The sequence below is a fragment of the Pleurodeles waltl genome, chromosome 1_1 (genome assembly GCF_031143425.1).
Source record: "Pleurodeles waltl isolate 20211129_DDA chromosome 1_1, aPleWal1.hap1.20221129, whole genome shotgun sequence".
Lineage (NCBI taxonomy): Eukaryota > Metazoa > Chordata > Amphibia > Caudata > Salamandridae > Pleurodeles > Pleurodeles waltl.
The window spans coordinates 837,224,862-837,242,784 of record NC_090436.1 but is presented as its reverse complement, the minus strand read 5'-3'; the positions used below and the strand labels follow the sequence as shown (position 1 = coordinate 837,242,784).

General features: G+C 42.3%; 1 protein-coding gene across 1 annotated transcript in view; it reads right to left on the bottom strand.

Moving 5' to 3' along the window:
* The window catches only part of LOC138301836 (transmembrane channel-like protein 2-A), a 536,847-nt gene that overhangs the window by 47,583 nt on the left and 471,341 nt on the right, over positions 1-17,923 (bottom strand). The window contains exon 16 of the mRNA XM_069242355.1: positions 6,123-6,190. Coding sequence (XP_069098456.1) covers positions 6,123-6,190 — 68 coding nt within the window. The remainder of the gene's footprint in view (positions 1-6,122; positions 6,191-17,923) is intronic.

The window sequence follows — 17,923 nt, the reverse complement described above, 5'->3', positions numbered from 1 at the left end:
CACCAGTTAGCTCCGCCGGCTAACGTCATTGAATAAATACGGCACCCGCATGGCGCTTCAGAAGGGCGTTATATTTTTTGACACACAACTGCGTTGGCGCAGTTGTGCGTCGAAAAGTATAAATATGGCCCAAAGTGATGTCAGTAAATGCACTACAAAAGCAATGCTACTGATTATTCAATTTCTTTGTTCCCATATGGTCTGTAAACCCAGGTCTATAGTTTTGCATGCCTTTGTGTGCTTGCATGGAATGCACATACCACAGGGAAAATTCCACTGGATAAGAGGGATGTTCCAGAGTGTTTGGCCCTAATGCTGAATGTATCTGCTGTGGATTTGAACTGGTCCCTTAGACTGCGCTCCTTTGAGTGCAAAATGAGACTGTATGTTTGTTTAGTCCACAACTGAAAAATAGTAATGTTTGTTCATGATCTCTAAATTATTTATTGTGGGTTTGTATGCTGTTACACACAACATGTGTTCTGTCCTATCTCTAATGTTGATTTCAAGTAGGATTTATCTATCGTTACTGTGTGTTATTCAGTGCCCTTTCCTTGGTGTGGCACAGAATCTTGTTGCAGTATAATCTTCCTTGAATCCTCATAGTGAGTACCTCTGCTTGTTTCTTAAAAGGCTGTGTTTCCAAGCATTTTCCCAGAATCCTATATCTGAGGCATAATGCAAAGTTGTGTGTGTGTGATGTTTAGCGTATGTTTTGTACTGTAAAGTTATAATTACAGTACAAAATACTATGCTAAGGCTAACTTTAAAACTTTTCACACATTGAATGTGAGCTGTACAGTGCCGAATGCATGCAATTTGTGAAAAAGTAGGAGAAATAAAAACATTTCTCCTTGTTAACGTCTGCCTCAAGTGGGCATCATTTTCAGGGGTACAGCCTTGTCTACTAATTTTAGTAGAGATGAGTTGCATCAAAAACCAGAGATGATTTTGTGGGACTGCACATGTACCACCATGGAATGCCCTCTACTCCCCTGAAGCAAAATATTGCAAACCAGCACACAGTGCTATCTGCTTTATTTTTACGGCTACTTTCCTGTACATAAAATATCTGTCCAGGAAAGTTCATACTTTTTGAAGACTTTGCACCCGTTTTTGCAACTTTGCATGACTTGACACTGGTGAAATGTCTTGATAAATCTACCCATAAATACTTCATCTACATTTTGTGTCTGTTTGCATCAGTTTTTGTGACTTGCACCAAAGCAAAGTTTTGATAAATCAGTGCCCAGGTGTCTGCCAAGTGTGCACCAACCTTGTTAGACAATCATCCCCTTTAACTTTGACCCATATCCTTATTGAATCTTCATGAAACCCGAGATTTATATTCTGCCAAAATTCATGCAGATTTATTAAACACAACGAAAGTTATTACCACAGGAAAATGAGTCCCCTTGTTGCATCTGCATGAAATATGCCATAGCCACAATACACTAAACATGTCAAATGTCTGTTTAATTTCATGAGGATTCATCAACGGATGCTGCAGTGATTAGCAAATGGGAGTTTTGGGAAGTGATTCAGAAAAAAAACTGTAGAACAGAATTACTCCAAATGTAGCAGAAAGCTAGATTTTTTTCTCGGAAAATTTGTTTTTTTGTGATTTTCTCTGAAAGTGTTTTTTGTGATTTGATGTAAATCCATTCTGCCTTGTTTGAGAAATTAAAGGTTAACATATAGGCCCTCATTATAGATTTCGCGGATGGAAAAGCCCATCTGCCAAACTTCTGACAGGGCACTTGCCGCCATAGTGGTGAGCACCCGCTGAACCTATTAGGAGTTTCCAGCTAGGCCAGCGGGAAAGAGGCTACTGCATTGTCTCAGGCTCGTAAGCAAGGCAGTGCCAATGCTGTAGCCCAGAGGGTGCACCAGCACCCTCGCAATTTTGCAGACAGTGAACATTGCGAGGGAGCTGGTCATGGGGATCCCTGCAATGCCCATGCCAAGTACATGGACAGTACAGGGCCCCCTCCCCTGTGGGCTCCTGCACCTGTTCTCCACCAGCCTTTTCATGGCAATGAAACCGCTATGAAAGGGCTGACATAGAACGAGGTCGGGCAGCACTGCATGCAGTGATGCCATGGAAGATTACGATCTCCACCGCCGCCAGGCCATTGGGATCACCGGTGCTGGCAGACCCATGGCGGTCTGATCACCTGATTCTTTATGTAGTGGTCGGACCGCCACAGCAGCAGCAGCCCTGACCTCCAAAGCGGGGCTGGCGGTCTGAAGACAGCCAGACTCGTAATGAGGCCCATAGTGATATTGGGACATCTGGTACTGTGGTACTCCCACAATACTGCAAGTTTTAAAAAAATGCTCAGATTGTCTGAGAGGGCTTTTTTACCTGTTGTCACCTGTGGCACCTTGCGGCGGGTACCAATCACGTTACGGCCACCATTTCAGGACTTATGGATTTGGTCCCTGTGTCCCAAGATTCCTAAAAAAAAATAAAAAAATGTTCTGGGGACTGCTGTAATCTTGCGGGACCCGGCAATGCTTCCCTTTGAGGTCCTGCAGAGCTTAGTGCAGTCATTGCATGTGTTCCTGTGGAAGACGTGGGGGTAACGTGGGACCATGCAAGCATTAAAAAGTGAAGTTTAACCTTTGTCATTTTTCTGTGAATTTCTAGGGTTTAACTTTTGTTCATTTTCAGCAAATTCATAGTAGGGGTGATTTAAATTAGCATTTTTTGTTTTCGCTTAATTACACAAAATTCCAGCAAAATTTTGCAAAATTATGTAAAATGCAAATCCATCATTTTGCACTATATTTTAGTGTTAAACATGGCCTCGCAATTTTTGACTTCGGGATCATTTAATGCTAAAAAAAAATAGTGACAAAACAAAAGAACTGTGAAACCACTACTGTTCTGTTGTTCCAATGAGTTTGCTGTAAATTTTAACTCTGAATGGCACTTTTACCATAAATGTTTGCCATAAATGACATGTAATCACATAAAATGGTGTACTGGTGTTATTTTGGGAATTTTGCATAACACGGGTAACACAAAATTCTAAAAATGATGCAAAACGTATTATTTTGCCCAGACCTAATTTCTAGGTTTTTTTCAAATGTAAACGAAGATCTTATTACCATACCTAAATATAACGTTACTTTAATCCTTTTTTTCAGTCAATTTCTGTTATAGTACCAAATGAAAGCTTGGACAAGAATTCCTAAATATATTTCTTTTTGTGCTTGCATCTAGATTGTTTTCAATTCTACTTCAACAATATTTGATTGTGCAGGCTTGAATTACTATTTTGCTTTTGGATGCTGTACAGCTTGAGCTTTTGGCTGTTTTTGTAAGATCCATTTTCAGATAGTTTAATACCTAATTCAATATTGACTGGCATTAGAAGGGCTTGAATTATCTGCAAATGGGTAAACAATTCCAAGGTTGTTACAAACAAGAAACCTCAAAATATGTCTTGAGTGGGGCACTGAAAATATAATTTTGATCAAAGCCTCTTTTGATTAGTTCTGACCCTCCCAAAACGTCTTTTTAGCTAATTACATGTTTTCAATTAACCTGTTTCTCTTAATATATTTGTTTCCTCTCTTCACACACACATAGTGGTATTGCCCCAAGCTATCTAACAATATCATTTCTTTTCTTGTAGGTAGCCAGTGCATGGTTAGGTAAAGATCAGGTAGTGAGCGAGATTTAAGCTATTTACAGAAATAACTTAGGGGCATATCTAAGAGCCCCTAGCACCTTGTTGCACCACATTAATGTCATTTTTTATGCTACTGTGGCCCCAGGAGGCCAAAATTGCCTCACCAAAGATACAAAGTGGCTCAATGCATGCATTGCACAACTTTGTAACCCCTTGTAACCACTTTGTAATCTAAAAGATATCTTTGCATCATTTGTTTTGGCATTTTTAATGCCTGCTCAGAGCAGGCGTTAAAAGGGGGCATGCCATTGTTTACAATGGGTCCCTATGTACTGTTCAGGGTTAGAGCCAAACTTTTGGCACTAACCCTGAACAGTACATCAATAGAGTCAGAAATTCTAACACTATTGCCCCTACCCTGTATTTTAAATATGGAGCACATGGTGGCAGTGGGGGGCTGCTCGCAAAGGACACCAGAAAAGTGGCGCCACTTTTCTTAAATCTGGCCCTTAGAGAGGTGAAGTAGAGCCACGTTTGAGAGAAAGGTAGGTAAAGGTGAAGTATAATGAGATGAAGAGAGGGGGGTAGTGAAGTTAGGTAAAGAGAGACATGAGTTTGAGAGATAAACTTGGGGTATATGGATTAGAGATTCAAAAAAGTGTAATGGAAATACAGCAGTGCAGTGTAGAGGCTGGTATGAGGTCAATAGAATTGAGGGAGATAAATGGGGTAAATATATAAAGTTAGACGGAGAGAAAGGGAAAGAGAAAGAGAGAGAGATAAGAGTGAGGTTGTGAGAGAGATATAGAGAGGTGGAGTTAGAGAAAGGTATATTCAGAGAGGTGAGGTACACATAAGTAAAGTAGAGGGAACTGAGGAAATGAGACAAAGAACGTGGGGTAGGTACATAGAAATGTAGAGATAGGTAGGCAGATAGACCTAAAGAGAGAGGGATTGTGTGTAAGAGCTAAGATGAAGAAAAGAGAGAGAAGTAGAAAGATTATTTTGTATTTAATTACCACCAAATATGGAGGACAGAGGGGATACGTTTGGGCAGACTAGGCATTCTCATCTGTCAAATTAAAATGTTACGTACTTTTTTTTACACTGTAATCACTTTATCTCTAGGCCCCCAAAAGGTGTGATCCTTGGACAATTATCTACTTTTCCCACGCCATAAAACAGCTCGGAGGGCCTCACCTTTGTAGAGAACAGTCTCCCTCTGAAATTGCGTTGTCATATTTTGTGGATCTGATACATTGTTTACATTGGAAAGATCCTGACCTTTTCTTGTTTTGTGGTCCTTGCACTGGGAACCGGACCAGGTTCTCTGTGAACTGGAGCAGAAGTGACATAAGACCAGTTTTGCCCTGATTAAAGCTTATCAGTCAGGTATAGCGTGGTTCCAGTGATGCAGTGAGCACAGGGCCAAAATCTGTGCATACCCGTCCCACTTAGGGTGACACACTAAACTATACAAAAAGTAATGGATGGAATGCTTCAATCAATCTCAGCTACTGGCACTTACTCGGCCCCCATCTAAGTACAAACTGATGTGGCAAAGTGTGCAAAATAACGAAGGACTGAGATGTGACCCTGAGTAATTACCAGTGGTATTCAAGCATTCCATCCATCACTTTTCTATGCTTTAGTGAATAGGTGATGGCGACAGGCCAGTCAGAAGATAGGTGGTGCAGAGAGGCCTTTTTACCAAGGCTTCATGCTTTTTGAGTGGGCGCTCGTGCTGCAACATATGTATCTCTGGATTTTAAAAACGTACCTACTATCTTTATTACTGAGGATGCAGCTAACACTATTAATTCCACTACTGTCTTTTATCTTTTCCTAGGAGCAGATTTGTAAATTTTGGAACAGGTTCTCCTCCGAGCCGGGGCAACGATTCAATACGGTTGCTAGGACCAGCAAGAGCTTCTAACACAGCTGGGTTGTGGGTTTCTGAAAAACTCTCACGATCAGCTCCCGCTCTTAAATGGTTGATATCACCTCCGCGGGCACTGGGCACAACCATAGCAAGGAAAGCACAGCAAAAGACATTCTCTACATCAGCTCAGAGGCAACATCCCTCTCTCCAAAAGGCACGACTCTTTGAAGGATACTACGCCACAATGAATTGCTAGGACATTTCCGCTCTCAGAATTCATCTACTCCTTTTCGGCTTGATTTGGTTACATGAACGAGCAAATGTATATACATACTATTACCTACAAATATACATATATTAGTACATGCACGTTTATTTGCCTGACGTTCAATATTAAAGGAAACACTTTCTGACAGGCTTCTTCATCTATTACTATTTCCTGTCCTGCTGATGTGCGTCACTTCCTTACAGGGGCAGACGATTAAGGACCGGAATCCAGATTTCTGTTTGATATTCTCTGACCTGTTCATTAGGAAAGAAATAAAAAATTGCTACATAACATTTCAGAAGCTTAAATTGAAGGCAATGTTGATTACCATATCATTCCTTGATTGAATATCAGTCCTAGTACATTTCCACTGATATCAAATTCGGCATAGGATGGCTGTTAAAAAAAAGTAAAATGTTAGCAGAATTCAGTTTGCAGATTACCAAAAATGGCAACTAGCACTGCAAGGCATGCATTAATAGAACAAGTCTTATTATAGCAGGCAAAATCCCACCATGTTTTTGAGGGACAAATTCACCAGGTCTAATTTGGAGGAATGTTTCTCAACAGAGGGCTCGAAATTAGGGAATAACTTAATCACCCTTGCAGATTTTTTGTTTTCTCCCGTCCATTGGTAATATGGTCCTTACTGTGCTCTTTATCACACATTGTGATATATAACAGAATGTTTTTTTTTTATATAGAATCACCTGCTCAGCATTACTTTTGGCATATTTTGCAAACCAGATCATGTTTTGTATTGAATTAGTCACCATTGTAGTATTTGGAAGTATCACGCGTTGAACATATTGATATCCTGAAACAACCATAGTGAGTGCCTGTTCTATTGTTGTTTGCTCCAGGCATTTAGGCCATGAGCTTTATCAACGCTATTACAAATCGGATTTACTCAACAAATATGCAACTTACACAGACTCACCTGTACTCCAACAGACAAATAGTAAAATGATAAGATAACACGTCAATGAACAGAACAGCCTAGTTTCCTAGACTTTGTGCTGAATACACATGGAAAAGCTGCAACATTTCGAAAGTAGCGTAGTAAGAATCACGTGCAAAATCCATTCAGTTCACTAGGTTTACAAAAAATGCCTTGAATCATGCAGCGCATGTGGTGCTCTTCCTGGGCTTTTCACTTTAGGTAACATCAATCATATTTACATAAGCACTCTTCTCTAGTGTGCTTCTGTATCTTAACATAATGGAGAAACTCCTAATCTCTATAAAGGTTTACATGTATCTTTACTGTCTGAAGCCATGGTCCAGTTCTGGTAGAGCGCCCTGCCCCACATCATTCCACATTTAGAAATTATTTTACTACTAATAAGGAAGCTACTCCATTCTCATCAGCAGGTTGTCCCATTTTTTTTAGAGCGTGGCAGAATGTACTCTGTATACAGGGAGTTCATCAAATCATTTGGATGTCTGGCATCACCACCCTCACTAGTCATCGGGTCAATAGATTAGATTGTTTTCTTTAAATAAGTAAATTTTTTCTTTTGATTGATGATAGTGGAAGGGAAATGGAAGATAAGGAAAGGCCTGAACTACTTTTTGTGTTCCGCTGAATGAGATCCCCACAGCAGTAGGCATTTCATGATTCATGTAGGTCACCTAACAGAGCCAAAGGTACTGAAAAAACAAATAATTTTGCCTTCTCCACCAAACACCCGCCCACTTTCATAACCTTCCTGGGACGTGAGAGTTCAGAGTCGGTTTTGGTTATCATTCTTGGCCATTCGATCTTTACTCAGTCATATGTTTTGATGTCATGCAGTCAAGCTTTGTTGATTATATCATATTAAGAATTAGTTTTCAACTAATTGTCTGATACTCTATTTTCTGCATTTTTGATGCCAGGCAGTTATTCTTGAAATCTAAACATTAAACTTGGGTAAAGACAGTATAATGTCTTCAAGAAATAAGGAAGGTCTTTAACCAGTGACGAAATGAGGAAAAATCCTGGATGCTTGCAGTCTAACGGTTTCGACACAGGGTTGTTTATTTCAGGACAGTACTGTGTGCAAGACAGTGTTTGAATGGTTTTACTTGTCCATTCATGAGAGGTCATAGAGGACTGTGGCATTGTGAAACCATATTTGTCTAACGAATTTTCTTTCTCTGCGGAACATAATTAAATGCCATAATCCATAGCTACAGTCGATGTGAATCCTACATTACTGAAGACCATCTAAGACGTTAGAATTGAATTGTTTGACAAATTTGACCTTTGGCCATGCATTTAAATTAGTAGTGTACCAGGACTAAGGCATGCTGACATTGATTGAACAATGCTTTAAATGTCTCAGCAATGCCCAAGGCTACCTTATTCTGCATTGAGGTGGGTTATTCATCAGGGGTTAAAGGAAAGGTAGAGGTTTTAGCAGACATCAGAATCGTTACAAACGTCACAATCTCTGACCCACTTTTCAGATTCATCAAAAAGGGATTGAAGCAAGCCCTTGGCAGCTGACAGCTTCATGTGACCCTGGTGCCTGTTATCAAGTAACTTCTGTCTAAATCCCAGAATAAGGCCCTCAGTGGGAACTGACCCAGACAATATAAGGGCGGATCAAGGCCCATAATCTATCAAATGTGTAGTATAACAGCTATTGTATGTATGGGGCTTGAGCAGGTCGAAATGGGGATGCAGACCACCCTACTCACAGATTTTACCATTGTGGGACATCCCTGGATTTGATAATTTGGATATGTACTTGAAGATGAGAAGTTAGTAAAAGGTTGGCTTTGAGAGGCAAGAGACCTGTATGAGAACGGACTGATTCTCACATGTGAACAGGTGAAGTGCAAATTTTAACTGAGAGAGTGTCAATTCGTGCACCACTGAGAAATTAAAGGGATAGCACAGAGCATCTGGGCCATAAGAGAGGAGGAATCTAGGAGTTCGGCCACGCTGACCCTCATAATATGGACAGATAAAAGGCACTGTGGTAATCATCCGGATATATCAAGCATTAAGCGAAGACATGGGTGCACCTCCTTTACCTGGGAGACAGAAATGAGAAGCAAATTGTAACAAACGACTCCCAGACACATAATGGCAAGAGGCGTTCACGCGTCTCTGTAAAGCAACCAGCAGTAGCTGATTCCGACATGTATAGTTTAACTACATACATTATATATATGCCATTCCCACAATACTTCACATCCTAGACAACACTATTTGCACACAGTCTCAAGTGTGGACAATCTGAGACTACATATGACTATATTATACGGACATGCCCTGAGGTTTGTGACGGTAGGAGGCAGACATTCGCAAGTCTAGGTTGCAAATGGAGCTGCGGTTGAGGTCGGAAGTGTTTTGATAGGTATTGGGACCCATCACATGAAAAATGCAATAAAGAAACAAATAATAGACGTTGCTCTGCTGCTAGCTAGATGATTGCTGGTGACTCACTACCTTAGCTCTTGTGCTTATGTTGCAGATGAATGGTTAAGAGATGCAGCAGAGTGGAATATCGCTGAAGTGGTTAGAATGAAATTGATGAGAACAGATGCTAAACTCCCAGTGAACCTGGACTTATGGAATGCACTGACTAAGGCCCTGTGATGCATTGCCCAAACGAGCATCCATTATGTTTATATCATGGCGTATTTTCTAGTTATGCTACGGCTATCCCTGTGGGGCACTACTGATCAGGTTTAATGAGCTATGATCAATGATGACTTTTCTCTGCCCAACCTGGAACATGCTAGTCCATTTGGTTGGCAATATGGAATAAACTGTGCAGTACCTGAGGCCCGCTACTCCTACTCTTTGACAGGAATTTACTGTTAGTTGATGTACTCTTAAGAAATTGCTATTGTTTACAAAGTGCTTACATGACAGATGCATAAATGTAAATGAAAAATTGGATATGTTTATGATGAGGAATTGGAATAAAAACAGCTTCCAAAAACACTTCTCCTATCTTAATGTTGAGAATTTAATTTTTGACAGGGGAAAACACACTGCAAAACTATAGCCCTGTAACTTAAAGCTTAACTGTGCAATTCTAGACTTGGAATTTCTTCTCCCACCTATTGATAGTATCTTGAGAGGCTTACGGTCAGATCAAACAATGACCTTATTGTTGGACTTGGGGTTTCTGGTTGTCAGAATATGCACCCTGTTAGACCTGACAGCCTTAGGGTGGTCACCCTTAACTTTTTGCCTGCCTCTCTCCACTTTTTGGACACTGTTTTTCTGGTTTTAGGACTCTGCGCACTTTACCACTAGTAACTAGTGCTAAAGTGCATATGTTCTCTCCCTTAAAGCATGGTGACATTGGCTCATACCCAACTGGCTTATTAAATCTACTTGTAAGTCCCCAGTAAAGTGCACTAAATGTGCCCAGGGCCTGTAGATTGAATGCTACTAGTGATCCTGCAGCACTGATTGAGCACCCACCTAAGTAGCCCCTTAACCATGCTTTGTGTGCAGTTTCACTGCCACTTCGACTTGGCATTTAGACGTACTTGCCAAGCCTTAAACTCCCCTTTTTCTACATATAAGTCACCCCTAAGGTAGGCCGTATGTAACCCATAGGGCAGGGTGCTAAGTAGGTAAAAGGCAGGACATATACCTATGTAGTTTATATGTCCTGGTAGTGTAAAACCCCTAAATTCGTTTTTCACTGCTGTGAGGCCTGCTCGTTTCATAGGCTAATATTAGGGCTACCCTCATATACTGTTTGAGTGGTAGATTCTGATCTGAAAGGAGTAACAGGGTCATATTTAGTATGACCAGAATGGTAATACAAAATCCTGCTGATTGGTGAAGTTGGATTTAAAACTACTATTTTAGAAATGCCACTTTTAGAAAGTGTGCATTTCTCTGCACTTAAATCCTTCTGTGCCTTACAGTCCTCGTCTGGCTAGGCTAGTTGACAGTTCCCTTGTGCATTTCACTCAGACAACCCCAAACACACGATGCTCAGTCACACCTGCACACATCTCCATACTGAATGGGTCTTCCTGGGCTCGGAGGGAGGAGGGCCTGACACTTGCATTTGAAAGGACAATGGCCTTCCCTCACACAATGGACTGCCAAACCCCCTACTGGGACCCTGACCAACAGGAATGGAACTGCAAGGGAACCTTGTGCACTTCTAAGCCACTCTTTGAAGCCTCCCCCACTTCAATGGCACATTTGGATATATAAACTGGGTCCCTGACCCCACCAACTCAGACACTTATTGACAAGATACCTCCTGGGAAGGAAACTCTGAACCAGAACCTGCAACCTGCCAAGAGAAGCTGCCTGGCTGTCCAAAGGACTCACCTAGACTTCTTTGCTGTAAAGGACTGCTGCCTTGCTGGCCTCTGGCTCTGCTGAGAAGTGGTCTCCAGGGGGCTTGGATAGAGCTTACCTCCTGTTGCGGAAGTCTCAGGGCCAAAAAGACTTAATTTTCTGCAAAGAAGTCCTTGTGCGCTGAAAATTCAACGAACAGTCTGCTGGAAATGACGCACAGCCTGCACCGCAATGACAAAATCACTGCACAGCTGAACCATAACGACGCAGCCCAACTCCCAGAGTAAAGATCGACGCAGCACCTGCGTTGGGAACGGAAATTCACCGCACAGCCCCTGGATCGACGCACAGCCGAGCCGGAATGATGCAGCTTGACTTCTAAAATTGAGAATCAATGCAGCGCCTGCCGTGCAACAGAAAATCCAACGCTCTGCGTTACAGGAACGACGCAAGCTTGTGACTTCACCCCGCACGCCCAGAAATTCCACGCACCGTCCCTGGGTACAACAAAGATCCCCGCACCGCAGTGAGGAACTCAGACCAAACAACGCAAGTCCTGTGTTGCGGGAAAAGAAATGACGCATCATCTGTGGGCGTCAGAAAATCCAAAGCATACCCTCTTTTTTTCCACACAACCTCCTCCTCTGCGATCCTTGTTCGTGTAATGTTTGACACACACCAGGTACATTGAAAACTAAACATTACTTGTCTGTTTCTTATCCAGAGACTATTCTGCAACTCTTGAAATTCATATTGCAAATATTGATCTTTTTGACCTTAATCTACTCAGATAAATATTCTATATTTTTCTAAACCTGTGTGGTGTATTTTTGTGGTGTTATACTGTGTTATTGCATGATTTATTCCACAAATACTTTACACATTTCCTTCTAAGTTAAGCCTGACTGCTCAGTGTACGGCTACCAGAGGGTGCGCACAGGATATTTTGGATTGTGTGCGACTTACCCTGACTAGAGTGAAGGTCCTTGCTTGGACAAGGGAAGACCTGACTGCCAAACAAAGACCCCATCCACACCCTATACAAGTAGGAGCCAAGACTCTAGTCAAGGTAGGCTAGATATACACCTAGAGATAACCTGTGCTCACCCTCAGGTAGGTTGGCACAAAGCAGTTAGGCTCATCTGAAGAGGCAATGTGTACATTATTTGTGCAACACACACACAGTAACACAATGAAAACACCAGAAAAACACTCCACACAGGATTATATTTTTAAGAGTAAACCAAGACCAAAACAACAAAAATTCAATAAGTAGAACCCGGGTTATGAATTTTTAAAGAATAGATCAAAAAGTAGTGTGTAGAAATTAATAGCCCTTAGAGGTTACTTGTAGTCATGCTACATAAGGGTGAATCCAAAGGTCTGGTCAACCGCGATGGAGGGCAGGCTGGCTACAGTCCTCGTGCAAGTCCCCCTGTAAAACTACCTTGGAGGGAGAAAGCGTCAACATTGAAGACTCGATGCGTGGCGCAGAGGAGGCGATGTGTGGGTGCTGATCTTGTGGACGGAGGCAATGCATCAGTTCTGATCCAGGCAGTCCGTGAAGACTTTATCGACTAATCCCTTTGCTATGCAGGCACTGCATTGTTGCAGAGCCATGCACTCTGGTAAGCTTATACATCAAGCAGCACTGAAGTTAGGCACTGCATCATTGTAGGGATGAAATGCGTTGACCAGCGCAAAGGTGTTAGTGCGTCAGTTCTGATGGATCAACACAACAGAAATCAACCTTTCAAGGGCCCGGGACTGGATTGGCACCACTTGGCAGGGCAGGACTCACAGATTGTAGAGTCTTAATTCTATTGCAGGAAATCATTGATGGTCCTGAGACTTCCGAACAGGAGACAAGCCAGCACGTCCTTGGAGTCACTCTGGGTTGGGGTGAGATAGGTCCAGTCCTCATCCTCAGCAGAGTAGAGATCAGCATGCACCAGGGCAGTTCAGCAATGCAGGAAGCAGTCCTGTCAGGGCAGCAGTCCCGCAGAGTGGCAATCCTTGTAGCACAGCAGTCCTTACACCTGGCAGAGGTTGTCACTGGTCCAGTAGAGTACTGTTTTGATAGGGTCTAAGGTCCAGTACCTATACCCAGTATTGCCTTTGAAGTGGCAGTGACTTCAAAGAAAGGACTTTAAAGGGCACAGAGGTCTATTCTTCCTAGCCTAGGCTCCAGACTATCAGTAGGGGGGCATCAGCCCTTTGTGTAGGGACCAGCACTACACATTCAAGTGTAAGTGTCAGCTTCCCCTTCTACTCCCTGCCCAGGAAGAGCTATCAGATTGCAGATGAATACAGATGAGTTCTCAGTCAACCCACCCTTCCTGTGTTTGCGGCTGTCTGGAGCGAATGCCCAAAGTGCAGCTGTCATCCACCCCAGATATGTACTAGACAGGCTGCAAGGTACATGGAGATGCAAAAGGAAGGACATATCCAGTTTCCACAAGTGGCATTTCTAAATTAGTAGTCTTAAATTCAACTTTACCATTAAAAGGTTTTATCATTACCATTCCAAAGATATGAAACATAATGTAGCTACTCCTTTCTAATAAGGAATTACAACTTAAAATTGTATTAAGGAATTCCCAATGCTAGCCTGTTGGAGGAGTAGGCCTCACAGTAGTGAACAACAAATTTGGCTTTTTGTTACTACATTGACATGTAAAACTTAAAGTTACATGTCCTACCTTGTACTTACATAGCGCCCAGCCCTATGGGCTACTAGGGTCAAGTTTAGGGGTGGCTTATGTGTAATAAAGGGGAGTTTAAGTCCTGCAAGGGGTTTTGAATGTCAAGTCAAAGTGGCAGTGACTCTGCATACAAAACGTCTGCAGTGGCAGGCCTGAGACTTGTTTAACTGGCTACTTAAATGGGTGGCACAATCAGTGCTGCAGGTCCACTGGCTGCATTTAATTTGCAGGCCCTGTGTATGTGGTATACTACTTTACAAGGGATTTGAAAGTACAGTAGGCATGCCAATTGTGTATACATCAATGTTATCATGTTTAGGGGAGAAGCACCTGTACTTTAACACTGGTCAGCAGTGATAAATGATTCAGAGTCCTGATGCCAACAAAAAGATACAGCAAGAGAGGAGGTAAGCAGGCAAAAAGTTTAGGGGAAGACCACTCTAAGAATGACAGGTCTAACACTTATTTTACCAACTAGTACATGAAATCATCACTGGCCCAGTAAAAAGCAAGAAGTTCTCTCTTGATCACTACATACTTCTGTTAAGAGGCATTGAGGGTATGAGAAGTGACAGCTACACTTTACTCACAGGTTTTGGAAAACTGGGACCTTACAGCCCCTATCCAACTACCGAAAGGCTTAAGGATGGGAGCAGAGGCAATACCTGTTCTTACATATTCAAAAGCTTTATATTGCTTTTCACCCCAGACAAATTGATGATCATTGTGTAACAGAAGCTTGAGACGTTCCAAATGTTTGTCAAAGTTTACAACAAACTTACTATAATAATTACATAACCAATTGAAGGAGAGTTGTGTGTTACTGCTGTCTGTGATAGGAACTTCTTTAGTGCCTTCAACAAGGTTCAACTTTGCACAATTCTCCTTTAATGATAAAATAGCCTAAATACTTTTCTCTGTCTTGAAACAAAGAAGATTTTTCAGAAGTCAGAATTAGCCCATTGCCAAACAGTCTAGTCCAAATATATTTTAAGATTTCTTTGTCTTTGTAAGAATGAACATGTCATCCTGAAAGAGTTTGATTGAGGAGTCCAAATCCATACAAATACAAAACATAGCCTGCTGGATTACCAAGGATGCAAAACCCAGTCCAAAAGTCATTCTCTTAAAGCAGAACAAACCAAATGGTGTAATAAAGGTAAGAACTTTGGATTCAGGAGCTAACTGCACCTCATGATCACCAACGTTCAAGTATAAGATGGAAAATATAGAAGAGAATATAGAAGCCCCCTCATGCATGGAGATCATTTTGTTGATCTTGTGTAATGGGTGGTTGTCAGCAATGATGCAATTGCTTAAGGCCCTTAGGTCAATGCATAAATGCATCCTGCCACCTCCTTTAGCATTATGGAAGATACTCATTCTGAGGATTAAGCCCCTTTTAAAAACTTCTTCTCAGGCGATTTCTTAAAGCATTCCTTGCAGTTTCTTTCTCATGCTAATGGCAATTCCTCTCAACTTCTTTTTGACTATGTTGGTGTAACTTTTAAGAACAGTCCTGGGATGAAACCCTTACAACTTTCCCAATGCTCATGAAAAGACTTTCCAAAACATTTCTCTGATGACCAAACAGGGGTCTTCTCTGGTGTCTTGTTCATCAACCAATGCTTCTTCTGGGGAACATGGGTTGAATAGCATCACGAACATTGGGTGATCTCCCTATCTAAGAATGCAGGCCTCTTTGCAAGCAACGTATGACTTAACCAAATTAGTCCTAATTTGACAATTTACAGAACTGGCAAACACCCAATAAAATCTGTCTTGTTGCCATCAAAGACTGCAAAAATCATATGACATGTTTGGTGCTCCACAACAACATCCTCAAGCTTATAAAACAATTTTTTTGGTAAGGATGTTGAAAGGAGAATCTGAATCCGCCATAATTTCCAAATCCTTTCCTGTTGTGTGAATAATACAGATCTGTTGTCCCAAATCATTTCCATCTAAAATACTAGTTATGCTTCTGACTATTATAATCATCTCTCTGTGCTTCAAACAATTATCCTTTGATTCCTTATCTTGACTAACTTCGGCCACCTTTCTTCTAGAACTTCTCTTCTTGTCTCTGCAGGCTTTCACAAAGTGAACTTTCCTATCACACGTGTTTTGTGTGAGGCAGAACAATATTTAAAGGATGCAACATGGAAGGGGATTCCATACCTGTAATGTACCACCTTCTCTTCAACTCTCCTCTCTCTTTTAGATGGTTTCAAACTGCACCATTTCTACATCACACATCTAGATGTTTCCTATTAAGTACATATGGACTACTTTGGCTCTCAACCTACACATGTGGTTATCACTTTATCCAATTCTGGATCACAAATAATGTTTTCTTTTTTTTTTTTGGAGTTGGTAAAACCTACGGGTGAGTGCAACTTCTAGAAATGGAGTCCAAGGAATTCCACAGAGTTGCAGGAAAACTCCGCAAGACTCACCAGAGTTTCACCAATGGGTGGAAATGGGCATGTTACACTGCTTGCGCAGTGATTCAGCACTGGGAGTGGATTCTGCACTGAAAAATCAGCGTGAATGGCACCACACAGTGCACCAGATGGAGCAACTCCTCGAGTCGATTTTGCTACTGCTAAAGTATATTTTCTACTCAAGCATCAACCTTCTGACCACGAACAGTTGAGACTGCAATTCATGACTCGTGCCTTAGCCATTTCTCCCTGCAGCCTGCCTGGATCACATGGCTGTGTGTTGTTGGCAGTTTGGCTTTGTGTATTTCTTCTAGACAGCCGCGCACAATGGGGGCTTAGGTGTGTCTTGATGGGCCTTCTCAGGCAGGATGGGAAGGAGGAGCTGGGCACAGCCTCACTTACAATTGACTAAGCTGTGTCCTGTCCACACAAAAGGGCCACTCTGAATTGCCACTCCAGACAGCTTGGAGCCAGGGCAGAGGGAGCAGAATTCCTTGCACTTCAAAGCCACCGTCTATAAATGTCTTTCACCTTCCAGAACCAGGGCACCAGGGTATAAATACTGGTCCACAGGCACCACCACTTATGTACACCTCTGAACCTGTGGATACTCTGCCAGGAAGAAGGACTGCTGTGATGCTGAAAGGACTGCTACTCTGCTGGTCTGCTACTCTGAAGGAACTGCTGCCTTGCTGTGCTTCCCTTCTGCCTGCTGCCCTCTTGCCTGGGGAAGAAGAACTGGACCTGCAACTTCATCTGGAACTCAGGACCCCAGAGTGATTCAAAGGGCTAGTGTGCTGCCCTCCAGATCTAAGCCTCAGGGACATAACAGGCTCCCCACAGCTTCTAGACACCCGTCCTCAGTGAGTTCTTGAACCCTAAGAGACGCCTCTCTGGTCCTGGGCTCTTGGTGTGGCTCTTGGACTCTTAAACCCTAGACTTTGGGCTCTATGTGACTGTGCACTAGAACCGCATCGCTTGCACCGAAAATGAACCTGAACAGCTGAAAGCCCATCTCTTCTCACAGCAAGCATTGTCAGCCCGTGTGGACCACCAACATGAGGTTCCAGCCTGCCCGCCTGTGTCCCCTTGCCTGCTTCTCATGCTTTGCGGACCACTGCCAGCAACTCTCTCTTTGCTCCCAGCAATCTTCTCCCACGTGAACAGGACTCTTGGCGCAAACCTTGAGAAGGTAAACCTCCACTAGGACTGTATCCACCTGCGCTCCTTCGCGGTCAGCCTGAACTTTGACTTGGTCCAGTGCGACCAGATAGCTGTGGTCGGCACTTTATAGTTGTAGGCACTGCATTGCAGCTTATACTTTAAAAATGCATAACTCCAGTTCTACAGATTGGATGTTTGTCATTTCAGTCTTGTTTTAGTTACTACATTTTGCTCTATTTTTCTAGCCTGTTATTTCCACTGCTTTACTGTTTGAAGTGTTGTGCAAATACTTTACACAATCCCTCTAAGTTAAGCCTGACTGCTCTGTATCAAGTTACCATATGGTTCAGCACAGGTTAATTTGAGATTGATTGGGCCTTACCCTGACTAGGATTTTGGTTGGTGTTTGACCAGGGATCACACCCCAGCCAACTAGTAGCCCACTTTTTAAAAACCTTGAATTCTGTTTCTTCCTGGTTGTCCCTCAGTCAGGGATGCACTGGGCCTTGCTACTCCAGGACAGTATACCTTTCTG